Source organism: Cynocephalus volans, chromosome 6 (genome assembly GCF_027409185.1).
Source record: "Cynocephalus volans isolate mCynVol1 chromosome 6, mCynVol1.pri, whole genome shotgun sequence".
NCBI classification, from domain to species: Eukaryota; Metazoa; Chordata; class Mammalia; order Dermoptera; family Cynocephalidae; genus Cynocephalus; species Cynocephalus volans.
Window position 1 is genome coordinate 93,154,903 of NC_084465.1, and position 19,893 is coordinate 93,174,795.

Below are 19,893 nucleotides of genomic sequence, written 5' to 3' on the forward strand. Positions count from 1 at the left end.
TGGGCTGTGCAATGCATGTGTATGCATTCCTGCATGCACACGTGTGTTGTTTGTGTGTACGCACATGCGGCCCACGCACACTCGGGAAGAGGAAGAGACGATTAGGCATACACGGCAGCACCACTAGGCGGGTGGTGTGATCAGCCGGTGGCAGGAAGGACTGAGGACCCATGGTGAAGGAGGAGAAGGTTAGGGACACAGCTCCTCCAGGAACTTGTTACAAGGGTCAGTGTGAGCAGAGCTGGAGTGTGCCCATCTCTGGCCAGCCCTGTGCCCTCCCGGCTGGTGTCAATGGTTGTGGTCGGGGTCACGTTACGACTTTTGTGGGCCGCAGGCTCTTTTGGCTTCATGGGCCTCTTCCTCCACAAAGACCTTAAAAATTAAATTTTGTGACTGCATTGGCCTGAAGATGAATATATTATTCCTGGCAGTCAGGTGTGTAAGAACAGCCACAGCAAAGGAGGAATTTCACACAGCTCCAGTGCCCGTGGCGGCTAAGCATTCCCTGCAGGGCCCATGTGGGAAATGAGACCCTCCCTTGGCACGGCGTCTGCTCCTTCAACTGGAGCTCCTGGGCCTGGCACACTGGAAACACCAAGGAAGCCAGAGTGGCTCTGGCCCTTTGAAGCACTGGCTTGTTCCAGTAGCAGGACCCGGAGGAGGCAATGGCACCCAGCAAATTTGGCTGGGCCAAGAGGCGGCCGAAGCAGTGTCCAGTGGAAGAGGAGACAGAGCCAGGGAAGAAGGTGTGAGAAGTGGCCGAGGCATCAGGACCCAACAAAAGGTCAGGACCCAAGCCAGGGGGCCAGAGGTCATGGGGGCATCCAGGAGAGAGAGAAAGTACCAGACAGCCTGGAGCCCTGCTTGCTGGACTCACCATGAGCACCTGGAGACTCCCTGTGCGGACACCATCAGGGGTGAGGGGTGGGTGGGGGCAGGGGCGGGGGGGCCGACAGCCAAGAGCCCCGGGACAGATGCCAACCACTCCTCAGGGACTGCAGTGTTGATGGAGGGGTTGACTTGCCTCTACGCTGGCTCAGGCCCTGCTCAGAGACAGGACAATGCCAGGCCCTGGGGGCTGGGAGAGTAGAAGGCAGGCTCCCTGTGGATACGTTTTGGCTGCCCAGGCCTCTTGGTTCCTGGTCAGGGAGGGCACTTTTGTGAGTCCTTGATGGAGTCTGAGGAGGAGGTGGGCTCTTGCCAGTAAGAGAAGTGGGGAGGAAGAGGCTGGGTGTGGCTGGCAGACCAGGCCCGGGCAGGACAGGGATCCCAGACTCCAGTCCTGGCTCTACCCTGACCCTGGGGCATGTTACTTCTCCTCTCTGAGCCTCAGTTTCCCCACATGCAAAATGAGGGCATCAGATCCAGTGCTCTCTGATCTCCTTCTCCCAGTCTTGATGCTTTATAATCTAATAAGGCAGAGATGGGAGATTTCCAAGGGAGCCCAGGGCAGGAAGGAGCAGCCTGGAAAGCTGTGGTGGTGGCCAGAACAGGAGGAGGCCCGTGTGAGGAAGTGCTCCCAAAGCCCCAACACCCAGGACACTTCCTTGCATGGCCCCATGGCACAGAGCTGCTCTAGGCACAGCCCCTGTTCTGCCCTGCCCTGCCCTCCCCAAGGGCGTGATCTGGCAGCACAGCACAACTGCCACCACCAGCTTTTTCTGCAAGTGAGGGATGCCACCCTCCTGGGTCAGCAGGGATTCCTCTCCCCACTGCCTGCAGGGCAGGGCCAGGGAAAATATGACTTCATTCCTTGGTGGAGGACCTTCTCCAGTTCCGGCAGAGATGGGTGGAGGTGGGGACAGCCCTGTCTCCTTAGGTCACACTCATCCGTGTGCAGGAGCTCAGCCACACTCTCCAGTCTCTGCCCCAACCCTGGACATGACATGTCAAAACCTCATAGATGCTAGCCCAGATGTGGCAGCTGCTCTCCATCCTGCCTCTGTGCTCTGTGGCTCATTCTCTGTGGCCTCAAGCAGGGGCCATTGCTGGATAGTTGATGGTAAAACATCAAAGCAGAAAATCCCACTTTCCAGAAACAGGTGTGGCATTGTCCACCTCCCCACCCCTTCCAGGACAATAAGCCTGGCTAAGGGTCAGGGCAGGCAGGGGCCACAGTGAGGATGGGCAGAGAGCAGAAGTGAATGGAGGCAGTAGCCTAGAAAATTACTTAATTTTTCCGCTTTTGGTGAATCACTGGTGGCCCGCTAAATCTGGTTTTGATTTGAGAGAGATCTTGTGATGTCTAAATTTTATTCAGAAGTTATCTGTCAGACATGGAGGAATTCACATGCTTTGAGAGGTGGGTGCCTGTCTCTCATCTCTCAGGGGATAGGATAGTCAGAGAGCAGAAGCTTCCTGGATCGTCCCCACCCTGCCCAGCCCTGCGCTAGGCTCTGCTGGAGACAGGGGAGAGGAGGCCCAGACTCAGTCCATGGGAAAAGCCCGGACAGCAGGGCCTGGAAGGTACGGTGGCCTTCATGGAGGGTCCTGTCCTGGAGGAGGGGCCAGGAGGGACCTCTTGCAAAGGTGCAGTAGCAAGAGGAAGCATGTGGATGTCACACCCAGGCACAGCAAGCCCGGTGGCATGGGAACCTGGGCTGCTGTCTGGAGCAGGAGGGGTGGGTGGCAGTGGACAGCCTGAGGGCTGGGCAGAGCAGTTTGAGCTGAGAGGCCCTGAGAAACCCTGGCTCCTTTCTGGGTCTCTGTGCTCTAGGCCTGGGTCCCACTTCTGTTCTCTCAGGCTCAGAGGGGCTGGCCTCGCCTCACATGAAGGACAACTCCGGACTGGTACTGAGTCTGGCCCATGGCCTCTGAGAGCCAGGGCTGGCAGGTCAGAGTCAGGAGGGGGATGGAAGCAGGTGCCCTATCCAGGAGGTTTTCTAGTAGAGCTGGCAGCCATGGGTTGCGAGGGAGGGATTATTGGGAGGGGGCACTTTCTGGTCTCCAGGACACTCAGGGGCTGTGTCCTGTCTTCCCTCCTTCCATCAGTGCACTCTGCCCAATTCAGGAAAGCCTGAGCAATCCTGGAAAACTCATCTGAGCTGTTGGTGACTGGAGGTCACTGCCAGTCCCCTCCCACCCCCATCTCCATCTTCCTGCTGGCCTCCTGGAGGGAATGAAGTCATTGTTTCCCATAAATGGGCTTGTAGGTGCTAAATCCCTGCTGGGCTTGGAGGGAGGGTCCCTTCCCCCTTGGCCCCTATGCCCTGCACTCAACAGAAGCTTCTGGCCAGTGACAGTGTCGGCCACACCTGTGGGTGTCTTCTTTCCACACAGCCCAAGGTCCATACCCTTAGCCAGAGATCGAGGCTCTGTCCACCCACCGCTGGACAAAGCCTGAGGTTCTCCTGCTTGATCTCTGTGGTGCTGGGACGCAGGTCGTCCTGGGAATGGCCAGCTCTGACTGGAACATGGGTCTTGCTGGGCACGTCAGGAATGAGGCACATCTGGAAAAGCATTTGCCGAGACCATAGCGGCCAGCAGGGCCGGACAGTGCCCAGGCCTGAGTGGCCTCGAGCCCCGCCCAGGGCTCAGGAGCTGGGGCAACCCCCTTATTTAGCCTGGCTCAGGCCTGTGGACTCGGCAGGCTGGGCCCAGGCCACGGTCCATGGGAGGGACCAGACCCGGCAGAGGGGGAAGGGACGGTACCTGCCAAGTTAGGACACACTGGAGGAAGAGCTGGGAAGGAGCAGGGCTCTGCCTCAGAGGCCAAGCTCCCAGGACTGGCTGGCACTGCAGGGGGGGCACTGGCTGCTCTCCCAGCTTCTTTTTGTGCCCTCTTTTCACCCAGTGCTTCTTTCCCACCCACCTCCCACCCCCACCCCAATTATGCAGGGAAGTTGGAGGCTGTCCCCTCACTCCCACTCCCACCATCCTGGCACCTCCTGGGACCTGCAGCCCCCAGCCCCTGTACTTGTTCCTGGGCCCACAGAGCTGGAGTTTCGATCAGTAAGCAAGTGCATCGGGCCTTCCTGACAGGTGGGCAGAGAACTGGACTTGGGCTCTGGGATTAGGTGGTCCTGAGTTCTAATCCCAGCTCTGCCTTTCCTTGGCAATCACTTACAGTCTGAGCCTCCCGGGCTTGTGAGAAGACATCTTAGTCTGACACTGCTCCCTTCCTTCCTTCCTTCCTTCTCTGGTTGGTCTGGATTTGTGGCAGACCCAGGAGAAAGAGGTGGAGGGGTTTGGAGCCTTCGTGGGCCTGGGGCTCCAGTGGCAGACCTTCCCCTTTCCCACCCAAATAGTCAGATCATGGCCACGAGGTCTGCATTGGCATTCTGCCTGCATTCTGATGGTGCCTCCTGGTGATGGCAAGGCCTTTGTTCAAAGGAATGGAGCTATAGTGGTGGCATTAAGGCAGAGGTCATGCTGACAAGGGGGTGTGGCCTGAAATGCAGTGAGTGGCGGGATGTCACCCTTAGGACCCTGATATCATCCTGATATCATTGAGTACTCAATTTGCTTGAGCAAAAGTGCTGCCTAACCCATTAGCCCTGGGTCCCCACCTCCTGCCCTGCTCCAGAGCAAGGTGGGCCTCTGCCAAGTGTACACTCACACCCACCCCCACAGTCAGCCACTGTGTAGTTGTCAGCCACCGTGTCCCAGCAGAGCCTGCGGGCCCACGTGCAGGGATGGAAGCTGCGTGAAGACAAGGAGCTGGTCTGTCTAGCTCGTAGCTGTCTCGCTACACCCACAACAAAGTTGGGCACATGATACATGCTCAGCAAATGTTTGTGGATAAATTAGTAATCCCAGGAGACTCTCACCACATGCACAGTAGCACATCATGTACCTTCAGCTGCACAGATCCTGACCAGCCCACAGACACTGTCACAGCCAGCTGGGACATGTGCACGTTCAGCCAGCTCAGCGCCATGCCAGCCTGAGTCCAGAGCCCCTCAGGGCCGTGTGACTGCTTTCCCCCTGCCATCTCCCTTTAGTCCTCTTGGCTGGGTCCAGTACCCACCAGTGTCAAAACTCAGCCCTGCACCCAGCGGAGGAGGGCAGGGACAGGAGGGTCCCATCAGGACACCAAGTGGGGAGGAGGACTATGCGTATTCCCCTCAGTGGACGTGGTGTGAGGGAGACACCCCAGGAACCTGTGGCCTGAAGGGGAATGGTGCTGTTCCAGAAGACCCTGGCTGGAGGGCCACCACAGCTCTACCCTCGGGAGCCTGGTCTGTAGGGGAAACCTTGGTGTGAGGAAATCCCAGCCCTGCAGAGGGAGCTCTGGCTGGAGACCCTCGGAACTGACCAGAGAACTCCTCACATGAGCCAGTGTTGCCACCAGGATATGGGGCCAAGGGCCAGGGGCAGGAGGGAGCCTCCTAGGGCGTGGGAGATGGACCTTCCTTTACTCGGGGCTGCCTGGAATAAAGGATGTGAAGGAGGTTCCGGGAGGTGGACCAGTGGGGCTGGCTCCTTTTTTCGGGTGGCTAATAAGGCACTGATTACTTCTGACCCCCTGGACTCTCTGAGCAGGTAGGACCCACTGGCCACACACTGTCACCCGCTGCAAGTCCGCTCCGTCCCGGACTTACAGGCACTTAGGTGCATGTAGGTACATACAGCTCCCTCACCCCGACCCCGGCAGGCCTCTTGCTCTCAGCAGACGCACTCCAGGCTGATCCCTGGCAGTTCACCCCGACTGCCAGGACTGCAGCTTGACAGAAGGCTGGCCGGGGGGGGCTGGTATCATCCTCTGCAGGACGGCCCTGGACAGGAGGCACAGGACGCACATGCTCATCCCTGCCCTATTCCTGGCACTTCAGAGACTTCCTTCCTCCCCTCTTGGGGCCTCAGTTTCTCACTCATCAGTGGGGAGAAGCCAACACTCCTGCGTAGGCCTGTGCTGGCACAGGCAGGAGATGGGAGGAGGGGGACAGATAGAATATCCCAGGCCCCTCCTGAGGGCCAGAGAGGGACCCTCCGTCCTGGGCCTGGCCCAGCGCTAGGCCCTGCCTGGCTCTTCTTGCAGCACGTTCACATGCAGCAGGCGAGCGAGCTGGGGTTCCTGACCGGCTTCGGGCCCTGGAGGCCAGATTCTTGCTCCATTTGCTGCGGGGCTCTGGGGTGGCAGCGAATAGGGCCCAGGCTGGGCTGGGGGTCTGCAGGGCGGCCTCTTCCCTCCCCCTGTGGGGGCCTTGTCTGGTCCCTCCTGCTCTGCCTCCCCTCCTCACCGATCTCCCTCTGTCTGCTCCTTGGCTCTGGGTCTGGCCCATCTCCCCATTTCAGTCTGTCTCTCATCCTCCCAGCTCTCCCGCCATCACGTCTGCCTGCGTGGCCCGTCCTGCTGTCCCCGCTGTGGATCGGGCTCTTTCCTTTGCTCCCCCCTCTGCTCTGGCTCTCTCTCCCCGATGCTGCCTTTCATTTTCTTCCCCTCTTGGTGTCTCTCCCTTTCTCTCCTCACCTCTCCAGGGCCTTCTGGCTCTGGATTTTGCTGCCATTCCTCCTGTCTCCCAGCAAACTCCAACTTAGCCACCTTTGAGAAGAAAGTCCTAAACTGTCATCATCTTCCCCCACCTCTCCTCAAAACATTGCTTCAAGTTGCCCTCCGAGGGGCTTGAGAGCTCCCGGAGTGGGGGCTCCCTGACATCTTTGCCTGCCACAGGCCCGCCTTTGACTACAGCATGGAGGGTAGGCCACAGACAAGCTCTCTGCACCTTCTGACACCTCCGTACCCCAGCAACTGAGGCCTGGCAGGGGGCTGGGAGCCCTGGGACATCCCTCAAGTGACATGCAGTGGCCAGGCCAGGTTGGGCTGCAGGATGCCCAGACTGCCCCTCTGGACCCCTGGGCCCACGGGTGAGATGGGGATGCCAGACAGGCAGGACCACGGTGCTCACCTCTGGGGAGGGCATCCTCCACCCACTGAGCCCAGCGTGCCCAGCCTGTCCTGCTGGAGCACCTGGCTCCGGTCCCCGGCACCCTGTGAGCTTTGCACACAGGGCGGGGACACCTGGATTTCTCTGGCCCCCCGAGTGGGGCCAGCTTGGAGGAATTTCCCAAAGCCTATTAGAATAACGGCTGCCCTCCTGCCTGCCTCCTCTGGCTGGGCAGGGCTGAGGGCGGAGAGAGAGAGAGGGAGGGGGAAAGGAGGAAGGAGAAAAGTTGGCAGGCGCACAGCAGAGCTGTGTCTGCATCCATCGCCCAGAGGAGGCCCGTGCGGCATGGGGCGGGCCAGGAGCAGGAGAGGCCTTCCTCCCTTTGTGCTCCCCCCGCCCCCCCGGCCCTATAAATAGGCCCAGCCCGGCCTGTGGCTCAGCTCTCAGAGGGAATTGAGCACCAGGCAGCAGTCTTGAGCCAAGCCCCCTGCCAGCAAGCATGGCCAGCGAGTTCAAGAAGAAGCTCTTCTGGAGGGCGGTGGTGGCCGAGTTCCTGGCCATGATCCTCTTCGTCTTCATCAGCATTGGGTCTGCCCTGGGCTTCAACTACCCGGTGGGGAGCAACCAGACGGCAGTCCAGGATAACGTGAAGGTGTCACTGGCTTTTGGGCTGAGTATCGCCACACTGGCGCAGAGTGTGGGCCACATCAGCGGTGCCCACCTCAACCCGGCTGTTACGCTGGGGCTGCTGCTCAGCTGCCAGATCAGCATGCTCCGGGCTGTCATGTACATCATCGCCCAGTGTGTGGGGGCCATCGTCGCCACCGCCATCCTCTCAGGCATCACGTCCTCCCTGCCCACGAACTCGCTCGGCCGCAATGACGTGAGTGGGGTGGCCCCAGGCTTGGAGGGTTCCAGAATGGTACTGAGAGGGCACCATATTCTGCCCATTGTGCAGATGGGGCCACTGAGGAACAGAGAGGACAGGAGGTTGCTGGAGGTCATACACAGTGCTGGGATCAGAGTTGGGCTGGAACCCAGCTTTGCCTGCTGCACAGAGCCTGTTTTCTGCCAGGCACAGTGGGAAGCTGAGTGCCAGAGAATAATGGTCTAGCCAAGGTCCCCAGCAGGGCATCTAGTGTGGGAAGTAAGCTTTGGGGGCAGCTAGCACTTGGGCCAGCAGTTCCTCACTCCTCGGCTGTAGTTTCTTGGACTTGAGCCCTGAACCCTGGGGAAACTCTGCCTGCTGTCCCCAGCCACCCTGAACCAGACACCCACGTGTCTGCAGCCAGTTCTGCAAGTGTAGGAGCAGAACTTTTGGGGAGCCCCCCAGGGCTCCAGGCAGCCCCCCCTCTTCACACAGGTCCCCCCCAAAACTGCCCCTGGGAATCAAAGAAACCCCCCCTCCCGCTCATCTGCCCCTGGGAATCGGACAAAGATGAGGGAGTAAAAACACTTTCTGGGGCTGTTTGAAGTAGTTTTCCTGGATTACAGCATGGGTGAGGATCCAGGGCTGTCTCCACAGAGTCCAGGCACTGAGAGGTGTGGCGCATGTGTTCATGTGCGAGCAGGTGCATGTGTGCATGTGTTTGCCGGCATGGTCTCTGAGCTTGTGTAAGCTGTGTGCACATTTGTGCTGCTGCATGAAGGCATGTGGGGACGATATGTAACCTCATGTGCCCACTGCTTCTGGCTTGAATGGTGTCTGGGCTGGGTCACTAAAGACAAGCAGATGTTGGCAACTGGGTGGTGGCTGCTGACAAGAATTCCTCCAGGCTGCTCAGCACAGCTAACTGGCCATTGGTGGCAGCTGCCTGCTATCTCAGACCTGGGCTTCTCCAGCTCCTCAGCCGAGTGCAGATCAGACCGCGCTTGGGCCTCCACAGGGGACAATTTGGGCTGAGAGGCTAAGGCTTGGAGGATGTCTTGGAGGGACCAATGGACAGGCAGACAGGCGTGGGGTGCCCCACAGGGAGGGAGAGAGGAAGATCCTGCAGAGACACAAGGCTGTGGGTCAGGCAGGGCAGGGGGATGGTAGGAGCAGGTGAGGGCTCCTCAGAGATGGCAGTGGCTAATTCCTGCAGCTGTCCTCTCATCTCCCAGCCAAAGTTCAGATCCTAGTGTCAGCAGCCAGGGCAGCTAGAGACAGATCTGGGGCAGAGGGCAGCTGGCACGGCCCTGCCACAGTGGGACTAGCATTCTTATGACACAGGGACACCTCACCTAGTCTCCTTTTGAGCCAATTGCTGCTCAACCCGAGATTGAAGATTAGCTCTGAGCTGGAGTTTAGACTTTAGCCAGGGAAGATGTGTCTGTGGTGGGTGTAAGGAGCAGAGCTTGGGTAGGCCTGTCCCTCCAGGCCTCAGTCTCTCCAGCAGGGGCAGAGCTAGGTGGTCTCAGGGAGTTTTGATGGGCAGGGTCAAGTTCACACAGGGTCTTGGCTTGGGTGGGGAGTGTCCCCATATGGGAGAGGATGAGACTCCAGGCTTCTGGCTGTATCTTGTCCCTCCCATCTCAAGTGACAGGCAGGCCCTATGCACCTGCTGGCAAAGGCTTTGCTCTCTCTAATAAGGGCATTCAAGGCAGAGGTGGAAGGGTAGGTTGCCTTCTGTGCCATCTGCATCTGGCCACACCCTACTTCAGTGACCCATCCCCTTTCTGGCCTCCATTTTCCAGAGTCGCCCCAATACCTGGACTGGGCAGGGTGCAGGTAGGGGAGAAGGAGGAGCAGCCCTGGGCTGGAAGGCAGGGTTCAAGTCCTATTTGCTATAACTTGTGGAGTTTCCTTGGAGCTAAGGACCCTGAGGCTCACAGGATGAGCTAGGTCTTGGAACACCTCTTGGCCATGCCCATACCACCAGCTCTCTTTTTGATGTGAGCTTATCACCCGTCCCAGGAGGGTTGGGCTCAGAGGAGACCTCAAGGGGCAGAGCTGCACATAAGGGGCTCAGCGTTATGGTGGAGCCTTAGGCCCTAGGTCCTGTCTAGACAGTGGAAGTTTGAGATTTAAGAGCACAAGTCTGGGCCTAGAAACAGGGAAGACTCCCTCTGCCAAGGGCTCCCATCAGACACTGACCCTGGGATCTGAGGGGCCTGGGGGTTCCTCCATACCTTGTAGGGACAGAAAACAGTCTGAGCAGCAGGTGACACTCTTTTCTCATGCCCTGGGGGAGGTTCTCCCACAGCCCCTCTGGCCTGGGCCCCACCCTGGCCAAAGCCTGGGTGGGGAGGGCTGTTAGCACGGAGATTTCCAAGAAAAAAAAGAGAAAGAAGTGGCAGGAAATGGTTGGGGTGAGTCAGGGGGTGTCCCTGGGACATGGTAGGGACAACTTTCTCTTGACTGACTTAGGGCTCGGGCTACACCCTGGAGGGATTATGGGCCTTGGCCTAGCCTGTAGGGTCCCGCCTTATTCTAAGAGCCAAGCCTTAATTTTGGCCAGGGACGAGAGGTTCTGTGGCTAGGGTGGGAGCCCTGGCCTGTCCCTACTCTAGCTCAGCCACTAACACCCTATGTGATGCCCCATGATTGACCTGGCTGGTGCAGTCGTAGCCGCCATCTGTGAAATGGGGACATTGCAGGGCGTGGCTGGTCTCTGGGAAGTGGAGGATGCTGGCGGATTCCTGGCCCCGGCTAGGCTGGCTGCTCCCTTCTTCCCCTGTCTGGCTTGCTTGCAATGAACCCCTGAACAACCCCCAGGACTGCTGAGTGCTGAATGCAGGGCTGAGTCAGCGCAGCTCCCTGCCCCGGACGCCTGCAGTCCTGGGGCAAGATAAGCCCCGTGCACAGCTGCCAGTGATACAAGGCAGGAGGCAGAAGTGATAAGAGGTGTCAGGGTGGGCCTGGGAACTTTTGAACTTGATAGATGGGAGGACCAGGAGAAGTCAGTGTGGCCAGACTGGGGGGTTATGGTTGGAGGTCGGGGCTCTGGAAGGTGGTGGGGGTCAAGGTTCGGGCCAGTGTCTGACTGCATCATGGAGAGGGCCAGAACCTGTGACTTCAGCCCCCAAGGGGTTCCAGCAGAGGGCAAACCTACCCACTTTGGGGTCTTCTCTCAGCCCTGCTGATTCAGGGCCTGACTGCTTGGGAACTGCTTCTACCAGCTGCATCAGGGGCCTGACCTTGGCCCTAAACTCCTCCCTTCCTCTAGGACTTAGTTTCCCCAACCACAGAGGGGAGGCCCCTTCATGCCACCCGTTCTCCAAGGGTCGAGGGTCCTGCCGCCTCCTCCAGAGCTTAGGGGTGGGCTGGAGAAAGAGAAGCAAGAGTTTCCAATGTTCTGCCCTGCCTGCTGCTCAGGGAGGGGGCCACAGCTGGGACATATAATTACTGTTTCCAGCCAGAACCAGATGAGGGGGAGGGCACAGAGAGAGGCAGGAGCTTTGTGGTGGAGACTTCCCTCACCATGGAAAATTCTGAGGCTGTTTCCCCCATTAGAACCCTCAGAGCAGCGCGGACAGTCACTGCGTCGCCCATCTGAGTCTTGGCCCTAACTGGGAACCTTCCTCCAAGGGGACTTGACCCCACCGCATCCCCGGGCCACAGACTCCTCTCCACCTTGCCTTCCTCTCTCCACCCCAAGCAGCCTTCCAGCAGCAGAAGGGGGGCCACTGGCTCATCCCAAGCCCATTCCATGTGGTCCTCCCAGCCTGACCTCAGGGCCCAGATGGTGCCCCCTTGTTCTCTAGGGCCCCCACCCAGCAGGTGGCCTTCGGTGGTGGCCCACCAGGCCTTTCTCCAGGCAGGACAAACATATCCCTGCCCACCCCTCGGGTTGGTTAGGAAACCTTTCCTGGTGGCAGAGGGGGACCCTCAGTTCTTGCTGGCAGAGCCTTCTTGGGGGCCATGGCCTCTACCTTCTGGAAGAACCAGTGGGTCCGGGTTCACCCGGATGGCTGAGATCTGAGCCCTCACACCTGCAGGTATGGACAGGAAAATGTTGTCCGTGATGCCCCACGTGTGGCCAGGGTCCCCTTGGTTAGGTACTCTTCCTGGGGACCGGAAGGGCTCCTTGCCAACAGTGGAATGGTGCCTAGGGGGTGAGAGGCTGTCTTTACTCAACGAGTTCAGTGGGGTGATCACACCCTGAGGCTGAAACCCCCGACCCAAAAGATGTCAGAAAAGGCTGGAAAATACCCCCACTCCTATTAGCAGTTCCTTTCAGTGCCTGAAATCCCACCATCAGGTCTCCCTTCAGAAGCAGATTTCTGCTCAGAGTAAGAAAGGATCTCTCTCTCTCTCTCTCTCTCTCTTTCTTAATTGGGAAGGGGCTGCCTGTAGGTCAATAAGGTCCCTGTCATTAGGGGTGCACAAGTAGAGTCTATCAGATGTGGAGGCTGCTCTAGGCTGCCTGGCTGTGCAGGGCTATGGTAGGTGAGTGGGAATGTCTGTTACACACGCTTTGTGCCATGCTGAGGCCAGAAGTTCAGATGGCCTTGTGGGGGTCCCGTGTTCACTTCTGAATTCTGCCTGGCAGGGAGAAATCCTGGAGCTGGTCTAGAGCTAGAATCTGGGCCAAGACCTCCATTTTACTGGACGGGGAAACTGAGGTCCACAGAGGTGTGGAGACCATCAGGGTTTCACAGTAGCTCATGTCAGGGCAGGACCAGACCCCCAGCCCCCTGTCTCCAGCCCTTGATTGTTTCTGCTTCTCCAAAGTGCACACACTCACACTGTACAAACACATACACACTCACATGTGTGTTCATGGCACATATGGGGGGCACACACATGGGGCACACACAGCACATTCTCAATACTGGGTGGTCCCACTCAGGCCTGGGACCCCTGAAGGGTGGGGTGGGGTTTCCTCAATGGAGTCTGTTTCTTTCCCTGCCCTGGAGTAAGGAAAAGAAGGAGGGAGGGTGGGAGGAAGCTGTTGCTTTGTGCATTGTTTCCTGTCAGAAGACGAAATGGCTTCTGAGGACAAATAAAGGGTCCTTTGAGACCTGCTGCTTTCTTACTCAAGGGGGCTCCTTCCCTACTCCTCCTCCTCCCTTCTCCAGTCAGTCATGGCCCCTGTGTGAGTGTTTGACACAGAGGGACATGCTGATGCACTCAGAAATGCCATCCGACAAACTGATGCGAACACACAGCATGGCCATCCAGGGCCTCAATCCTCACAGACACCCCCAACCCTCAACATGCAGAACCCACCTCAGCAGGAGGACGGTGTCCTGTGTGATAGCAATTCTCAGGGATAGTTGAGGCACACTTGGCCAATACCTGATGAGTTTCTCTAAGTGTCCCATAGGGGCTTAAAAAGAGTATATTCTCTAACTTGGGGGTGTAGAGTTTTTCATATTTTCCTTAAATCAAGCTTGTTAATTATTTGTTTTGTGTTATTGGTATTTTTTGACTGCTTCATTCTATTAGTTTCTAAGAGAGGATTGTTAAAATATTTTACTCTGGGAGTGGATTGATCCAATTCTCTGTGTAATTCTGTCAATTTTTACATCATTTATTTTTAGGCTATATTGTTTGGTGCATAAAGGTTCAGGATTTTTGTAGTTCTTTGATATATTTTTTCATTTAATTATTAAGTAATAAACCTCTTCAGGTCTAACAAAAAAGAGAAAGAGAGTTGCCCATGGACATATGTGGTCATCCACAGATACAGCAGACACTGATCTACAAAGACACACAAGTCCATGGATACCCCCATGTACACAGGTGAACACCCATGGAGGGGTGACATGGTGGGGCCCACTAAGGTCCCCCCACTGCCCACTGCTGAGTCCTGGAGGCACTGGGGCAGGCAGGGCAGACCTTGATGTCTCCTGTCTCCTGTTCTTCGAGAGCGGATGCTCAGAGCCTCAGCCAGGCTTGGCTCTGGAGCTTACTGCTGTCCAAAGGTGGGGTGCCAAGGTGCTCAGGCCAAGTCAGGGGCTTTCTTGGAAGCTCTCTGGTTGGCCTGCCCATGGGCAGAAGGCAAGGCTTGGAGCCTATTGGCTGGGGAGGTCAGCCCTGTGATGCCCTTGAGCTTGGGACACACTGGCAGATACACAGTTACCTTCTGCCAGCTCCCCAGTCTAAGCTGGGAGCAGCCAGGTCCCTTGGCTGGGCCTGTGGGTAGCCAGTGCATTGGCTTGTGAGTGTGGCATAGCAGAGGCCCTGGGGCAGGATTCTGGCTTTGTTGTCCCCTACCTGGGCCTTGGCCTCCCCATCTCTTACCTTACCCAGCCTTTGCACAGGCTGCCCTGTGGGTCTCCCAGAGGCTAATGATTAGTCCATTATCTCTCAACTAGAAAGTGAATAAACCAGCCCTGGGTCCAGAGAGATTCTCTGGAGCCAGATTGCCTCTAGAAAGGGTGGGAGTTCTAGAAAATTTGCATTTTTCACCACTTCTGTCACCACAGTGAGCCTCCTCTCAGGTCTCCTACCCTGTCTTCGTCCCACTCCCAGGCCAGGGGGAGATGAGGCACCACACAGGCCACAGAGAATTCCTTTCCTGTAAGAGGCACAGACTCAGTGAGGGTACAGCAGGGTGGGGCAGAAGCTGGCTCTAGCCAGGGATTGGGAAAGCCTCCTGCAGCTGGCAGGATCTGCGTTGGGCCTGGATTAGTGGACTTCAGTGAGTTTTGTGCACAAATGGAGAGCTTTCTGATGCTTCAGAAGAAATGTATAGATTATTCTATAGTTTATACTTGCATTCACAAAACTGATTGTTATTCTCCCCCCCCCCCCCCCCTTTATCTGTGAAATATAAGACTTGGGCCAGGCAAAACTACCTGGGGATGTGCAAACTTTTTTTTTTTCCCCCAACAACACATGATTGGCTCTAAAAAGCAATTGTTTCAAATGTAATGGGTTGTAAACAGTAACATAATTTTCAAATTTTTTACTTGTTTTTCCTGGACATCAGGTTTCAACAGGCCTTTAACTGCCCCTTCCAATTCTGAATTATCAAGTTTTTCCAGATATAAGTGACACAAGTGCCTTACATGGTCATAGGAAGGCTGTCAGTAGATGTTGAAGCAATCAGAGGAGGCTTCCTGGTGGTGGTGGTGGTAGGGGGTATTGGGATAGAAAGGTTGCCAGCCAGATAGAAAGGTTGCCAGCCTATGTGGTTCTCAGCAGTCAGAAAGGGGGTACATTCTGAAGTTCCCAGGGCAGTTGGCTGCCCCATCTCCTTCCCTAGATCTCAGAACACTAGGCCTGGAACCATGACCCCCTGAGGTGCCTTTAGGTAGGGGCTGGGACTCTCAGACCTGGTTAAGAACCAGAAGAGAAGATGAGCTTGCCCTGGCCACATTTGTGAGAGGGGTGGGGCAGGGAGGAGGGAGTCTGGGATGGGGGCCACTTACAGCCATGTCTCCATTAATCATCAAGGAAGGGCTGGTTTCAGGACTGCTGCCAGCTAGCAATTAGGTTGACCCCAGAGAGCAGAGGAGAGCAGGAGATGGAGCTATGGGCTCCAGTGTGCTCAGACACAATGGGGAGTGGGCCTCACAGGAGTGAGTATGGGTGGGAGTCAGTACTAAGCAACCCGGTCTCACCAGCCTGACCTCCATCAAGCCTGTCCCAGCTCCATGTGGGCCTCAGCCAGCATCTCCAGCCACCCTCCCTCCCACCTCTATACCCCTGTGCAGGCAGGGCCCCTCCTCTTCTGCCTGCCCCCAAATCCTATGAATAAGATGACAAAGAACCAGAATAAGAGCCACAACCACTGCGTCCTGGTCTCTTCCTCCCTTGCAACCTTTTCCAAATGCCCTGACACAGCCCATCTTGCCTTTGAACCTCCTGGCTGTTCTGGAGAGTGGGCAGGGACAATCACATCCATTTTGCAGATGGGGAAACTGAGGACCAGAGAGGGAACAGACCATGCTTATGGTGCCAGCAAGGAGAAGAGTCAGAACTTGAACATGGGGCTTCTGCCTCCACAGCCCAACCTTGGGGCTAGAAGAGAACAGGGTATGGCCCGAACGGCTGGCTGACCTAGGGGACGCAGCTCAGCGGACAGACAGCCCGGAGGAGCTGGGGCTGCGAGGCAGGGGAAGGGATGTGAGTCATTCCCTGAACCAGGGCTTCAGACAAAGGCGGGAAGAGAATTGTTCTTGCAGGACGGCCTCAGGGTAGAGGTGGGAAAACCTCTGAAGGGATGGAGGTGCAATTCCCACCTAGGATTTTGCAAAATGCCCTATGGCCTTCGAGACACCCCCCAAACTTCCAGCTCCAGCCTGTTTGGACACAGCAGCCCTGCCTGGGAGAAGCCAGCCTCAGTGACCACGTCTGGGCATCTCTGCTAGTGGGCCTTGGCCGACGTGGTCCAGCTCCCCTATGTGGGAGCACCCGGCCCTTGGGATCCCCACATGGTGGAGGTGTAGGGGCTCCCTGTGCAGGGGTCTTCCTGGTGCAGCTGCAGGGGAAGGGTTCCGGTGACCTCACGGCAGCTCCATTCCCTTCTCTTTCCATGACTCACGTTTCTAAAAGTGGCCCAGGAGCAAGTAGCAGGCAGACAGTGAAAAGGGGGGCTTGTGTGGCCAGGGAGAAGGAGGGCAGGGCTGGGGCCAGAAGGGAAGGAGAGAGAGAGAAAAGGACAGACATGGAGGGTGGGTCCGGAAGAAATGGGTGAGAGACAGTGGACCAGGGAGAGAGACAGGCAGAGGATGGAGGCAGCAGGGGCACAGGCACAAAGGAGAGAGGAAGAGGAGGCGGGGGAGCTGGAAGAGCTGCTGGAGAAGGCCCTCCCTGACTGCAGCTGCAGGGTTTTTACATGCAGCAGGGCATGGGTGTGGTGTTCTTCACTTCTAGGTTATGAAGCCCTGTCCTCAGTGGGATCTTCCTGCCCCCTGGCATCTCCTCTCCTCGGAGGTGTCTGACCATCTCCTGCCATGCCCAAGGCTCGTCCCTGGCCTGTGGCCTTGGGTGCCCCAGGGTGGCTGGCCTGGATGCAGCTGCACACAAGTGAGGCCCTGCCTCGCCTAGGCCTCTGGTGTTAGGCAGAGTGGAGCAGGGTCTAGGCAGGCCCTCGGGATGGGACTTGCTGGAGTGTCATGAGCAGGTGTTGGTGGGGACAAGGCTGATTTCCACTCCCTGCTGTGTGTGCTGAGGGCCTAACCCCCTCTGGGCACAGTGGGGGTGGGGCTGAGTGATGGGTCCTGAAGGTGCTGAGGGTCTGGCCCTTAGTGTCTGGGCTGGGGGCCCTGCCCTGCTCACCAGCCTCGCTGTCTCTCCCCCTACAGCTGGCCCCTGGCGTGAACTCGGGCCAGGGCCTGGGCATCGAGATCATTGGCACCCTTCAGCTGGTGCTGTGCGTGCTGGCCACCACCGACCGCAGGCGCCGCGACCTGGGTGGCTCGGCCCCCCTTGCCATTGGCCTCTCTGTAGCCCTGGGACACCTGCTGGCGGTGAGTGGGGGCCTTCTCATGGGGGGTAGGGAGAACAGGGCCAGGGCAGGGGTGCCCTGCCATGAGGGGCTCATGCCATGGGCTGGGGGCTGGGGGCCTAGGGGAGGGAAGCACAGGGACCTCCTGACCATCTTTCGGAGTCAGTGCCCCTCTCCCTTTCTGGGTCTGATCGTACCCTTCCCACTTCTCTTCCCTGTCTCTCTTCTCCCCCGCCCCCGTCACTTTCTCTCCACCTGTTTCTCTGCCCTCACCCCTTCTCCCTCCCTCCCTCTCTCTTACACCCTTCCCTCCCTCGCAGATCGACTACACAGGCTGTGGCATTAACCCTGCTCGGTCCTTTGGCTCTGCAGTGATCACTCATAACTTCAGCAACCACTGGGTAAGGGACCCATGGCCACTGTGGAGAGGGGGTAGGAAACTTTGGTGTCACATGGTAAACCCAACCCCACCCATGTGGTGTCCTTTCTGAAATCAGGAAACTGAGGCCTGAGATGCAGGGTGGGTGGGGTCACTGGCCAGCAGTTGTAGGCTGGGCCTCCACCCCCCCCAGCCCAGACCTGCCCATGCTGCCTGGCCCCCAAGTCATCCAGCAGCGTGGTTGGGAGCGTGGGTCCAAATCCTGGCTCTGCCACCTTCTGATCCAGTGTGACCTTGGGTAGGCCGCTCGCCCTCTCAGTGCCTCTGTTCCTGAGCCGTGAAATGGGGGTGTGGGTAGCACCTACCTCCCAGGCTGCGGGGAGGAGGAAAGGACTCATGTCTATCCATGAGCTGAGCTCAGCACACAGGAAGTGTCGATGGATCTCGCTCTGTTCTCCTTGATGTGTATGTTCCAGGCCACCTTTTAATAGACTGGATTGTCTCTGGGGCCCTTCCAAACCTGGGCAGGTGGGGACAATGGCCATCCCTGCCTAAGCTGTGCCACATGGAGGCAAGGAGTTGTCCTTACCACACTCCCTGGCCTGGGCCAGTTCTGGGGGCACTGGAGTAGGGAAGCTGGGCTTCGGGCTTGTCTGCCTCTGTCCCAGGCACAGGTGGGAGAACCTGTCCAATGGCGTGGTGGTGGTGGTGGTGGGTGTAATTCAGGGAAAGCTTCCCAGGGGAGGGGGCTTTCGGGTGTCACTTCGAAGGCCGTCAGGTGCCATCTGAGCACACCCGCTCTGCTCCTAGATTTTCTGGGTGGGGCCGTTCATCGGGGGAGCCCTAGCGGTGCTCATCTACGACTTCATCCTGGCTCCACGCAGTAGCGACCTCACAGACCGAGTGAAGGTGTGGACCAGTGGCCAGGTGGAGGAGTACGACCTGGACGGCGATGACATCAACTCCAGGGTGGAGATGAAGCCCAAGTAGAGGGGTCCTGGCCCGGGCATCCACGTGGGGGCGGGGCAGGGGCGGGCGGAGGGGGGGATGAAATCCATATTGTAGACACTCTGACATGCTGGCTGAAGTCACTTCCCGAAGATCTGCCAGACCTGCATGGTCGAGCCTCAGTTAGGGGTGTTTCTATCACTTTCTTTCTCTTTCTCTGTTTCCTGGCCTCGGAGCTTCCTGGGGACCAAAGTTTACCAATTCACCCACTCCCTTGAAGTCAGAGGTGAAAGAGAGGGACCCACCTGCTAGCTGTCCCCTCAGAGTGTGATGGGAGGTGTGCCAGAAAGTCCCCCCTCATCCCGAAGATGCTCATCAACTCACCTGCTGCAGGTGCCTGGGGATCCGGCATTATTGCTTTGTGCCTTTGGGCATGGCCCTCCTTCTCCTAACATGCGCCTTGCCCCCAAGGGTGCTTTGAGGGCAAAGAGCTCCCAGGAGGTGCAGTGGGAGGGGGCAAGTTGCAGACAAGCTCGCCCCTTCAGTTTGGCTCCCAGGGCCCTCCTCCTTGGATTTGCTGCATGACCTTGGAATTGTCCCTATCTCAGGGCTTCAGTGGCTCTATCTGTAAAGTGGCAGGGAAGGGCAGAGCTATATGGGCCTGACGGCCCTGTGGGATTCTATAAGTATAGTCACATGATGGGTTCTAGAAGATGTAGTCTAGACCAGCGCTGTTTCTTCCAATAAACATGCCCTGTGTTCTTTGCCCGAGTACAGAGCAGTGTCCCCATACCTATGTGCACACGTGTGCACATGCAGACAAGCTTCAGAGCAGAAATTGACCATCTAGGTGGTTGGAAGTTCCTGTTCCCTGCAGAGAGGCTTCCCCAGACAGGGCCCGCTGTTGCAGAGTGAAGGCCAGTCAGAGCGTGCGGGAGGAGAGCCCTGTTCCTTCATGGAGTTTTAGTTGGTCCTTCCACCCATCACTGCCTCATCTTGCTCTTGACAGTGTAGACATAGGTCACCATGATGCGGCTGTGTGTTTATTGAAGAGCATGTGGGTCATCTGAAGCCTCACACCTGAGGGCAGAATGACCCTGATGCAGATCAACCCATGGAGGAAAATGCCTCTGCTGGGCCTGTGGGGGGGTGCCAAGACCCCAGCTGATCCCTTGTTCAGGGGCTCCTGGTCAGAGGCATCTGGGGTGGCTGTGGAACCTGCACAGGCTTGCTGGGTGACCTCAGGCCACAGATCTCCCTCCTTACCGACCTGGAGGGGAGAGGGCAACCTTGACCTGGTGTGGTAGCTATTGCCACAGCCCAAGGACAGTTCCAAGCATAAGTCTCCTCCGGGGGCTGAAGTCTCCCACTCAGCTATCTACATAGTCCATTCCATTCCACCAGGGCCAGAGCA

General features: G+C 57.6%; 1 protein-coding gene across 1 annotated transcript; it reads left to right on the top strand.

Annotated features, from left to right (window-relative positions):
- The first annotated feature begins 7,278 nt into the window (after positions 1-7,278).
- Positions 7,279-18,590, top strand: AQP1 (aquaporin 1 (Colton blood group)). Its single transcript, XM_063099260.1, has 4 exons — positions 7,279-7,710; positions 17,010-17,174; positions 17,473-17,553; positions 18,342-18,590. The coding sequence occupies exons 1-4, from the start codon at positions 7,327-7,329 to the stop codon at positions 18,519-18,521; spliced, it is 810 nt and encodes a 269-aa protein (XP_062955330.1). The 5' UTR covers positions 7,279-7,326; the 3' UTR covers positions 18,522-18,590.
- Positions 18,591-19,893: the final 1,303 nt, after the last annotated feature.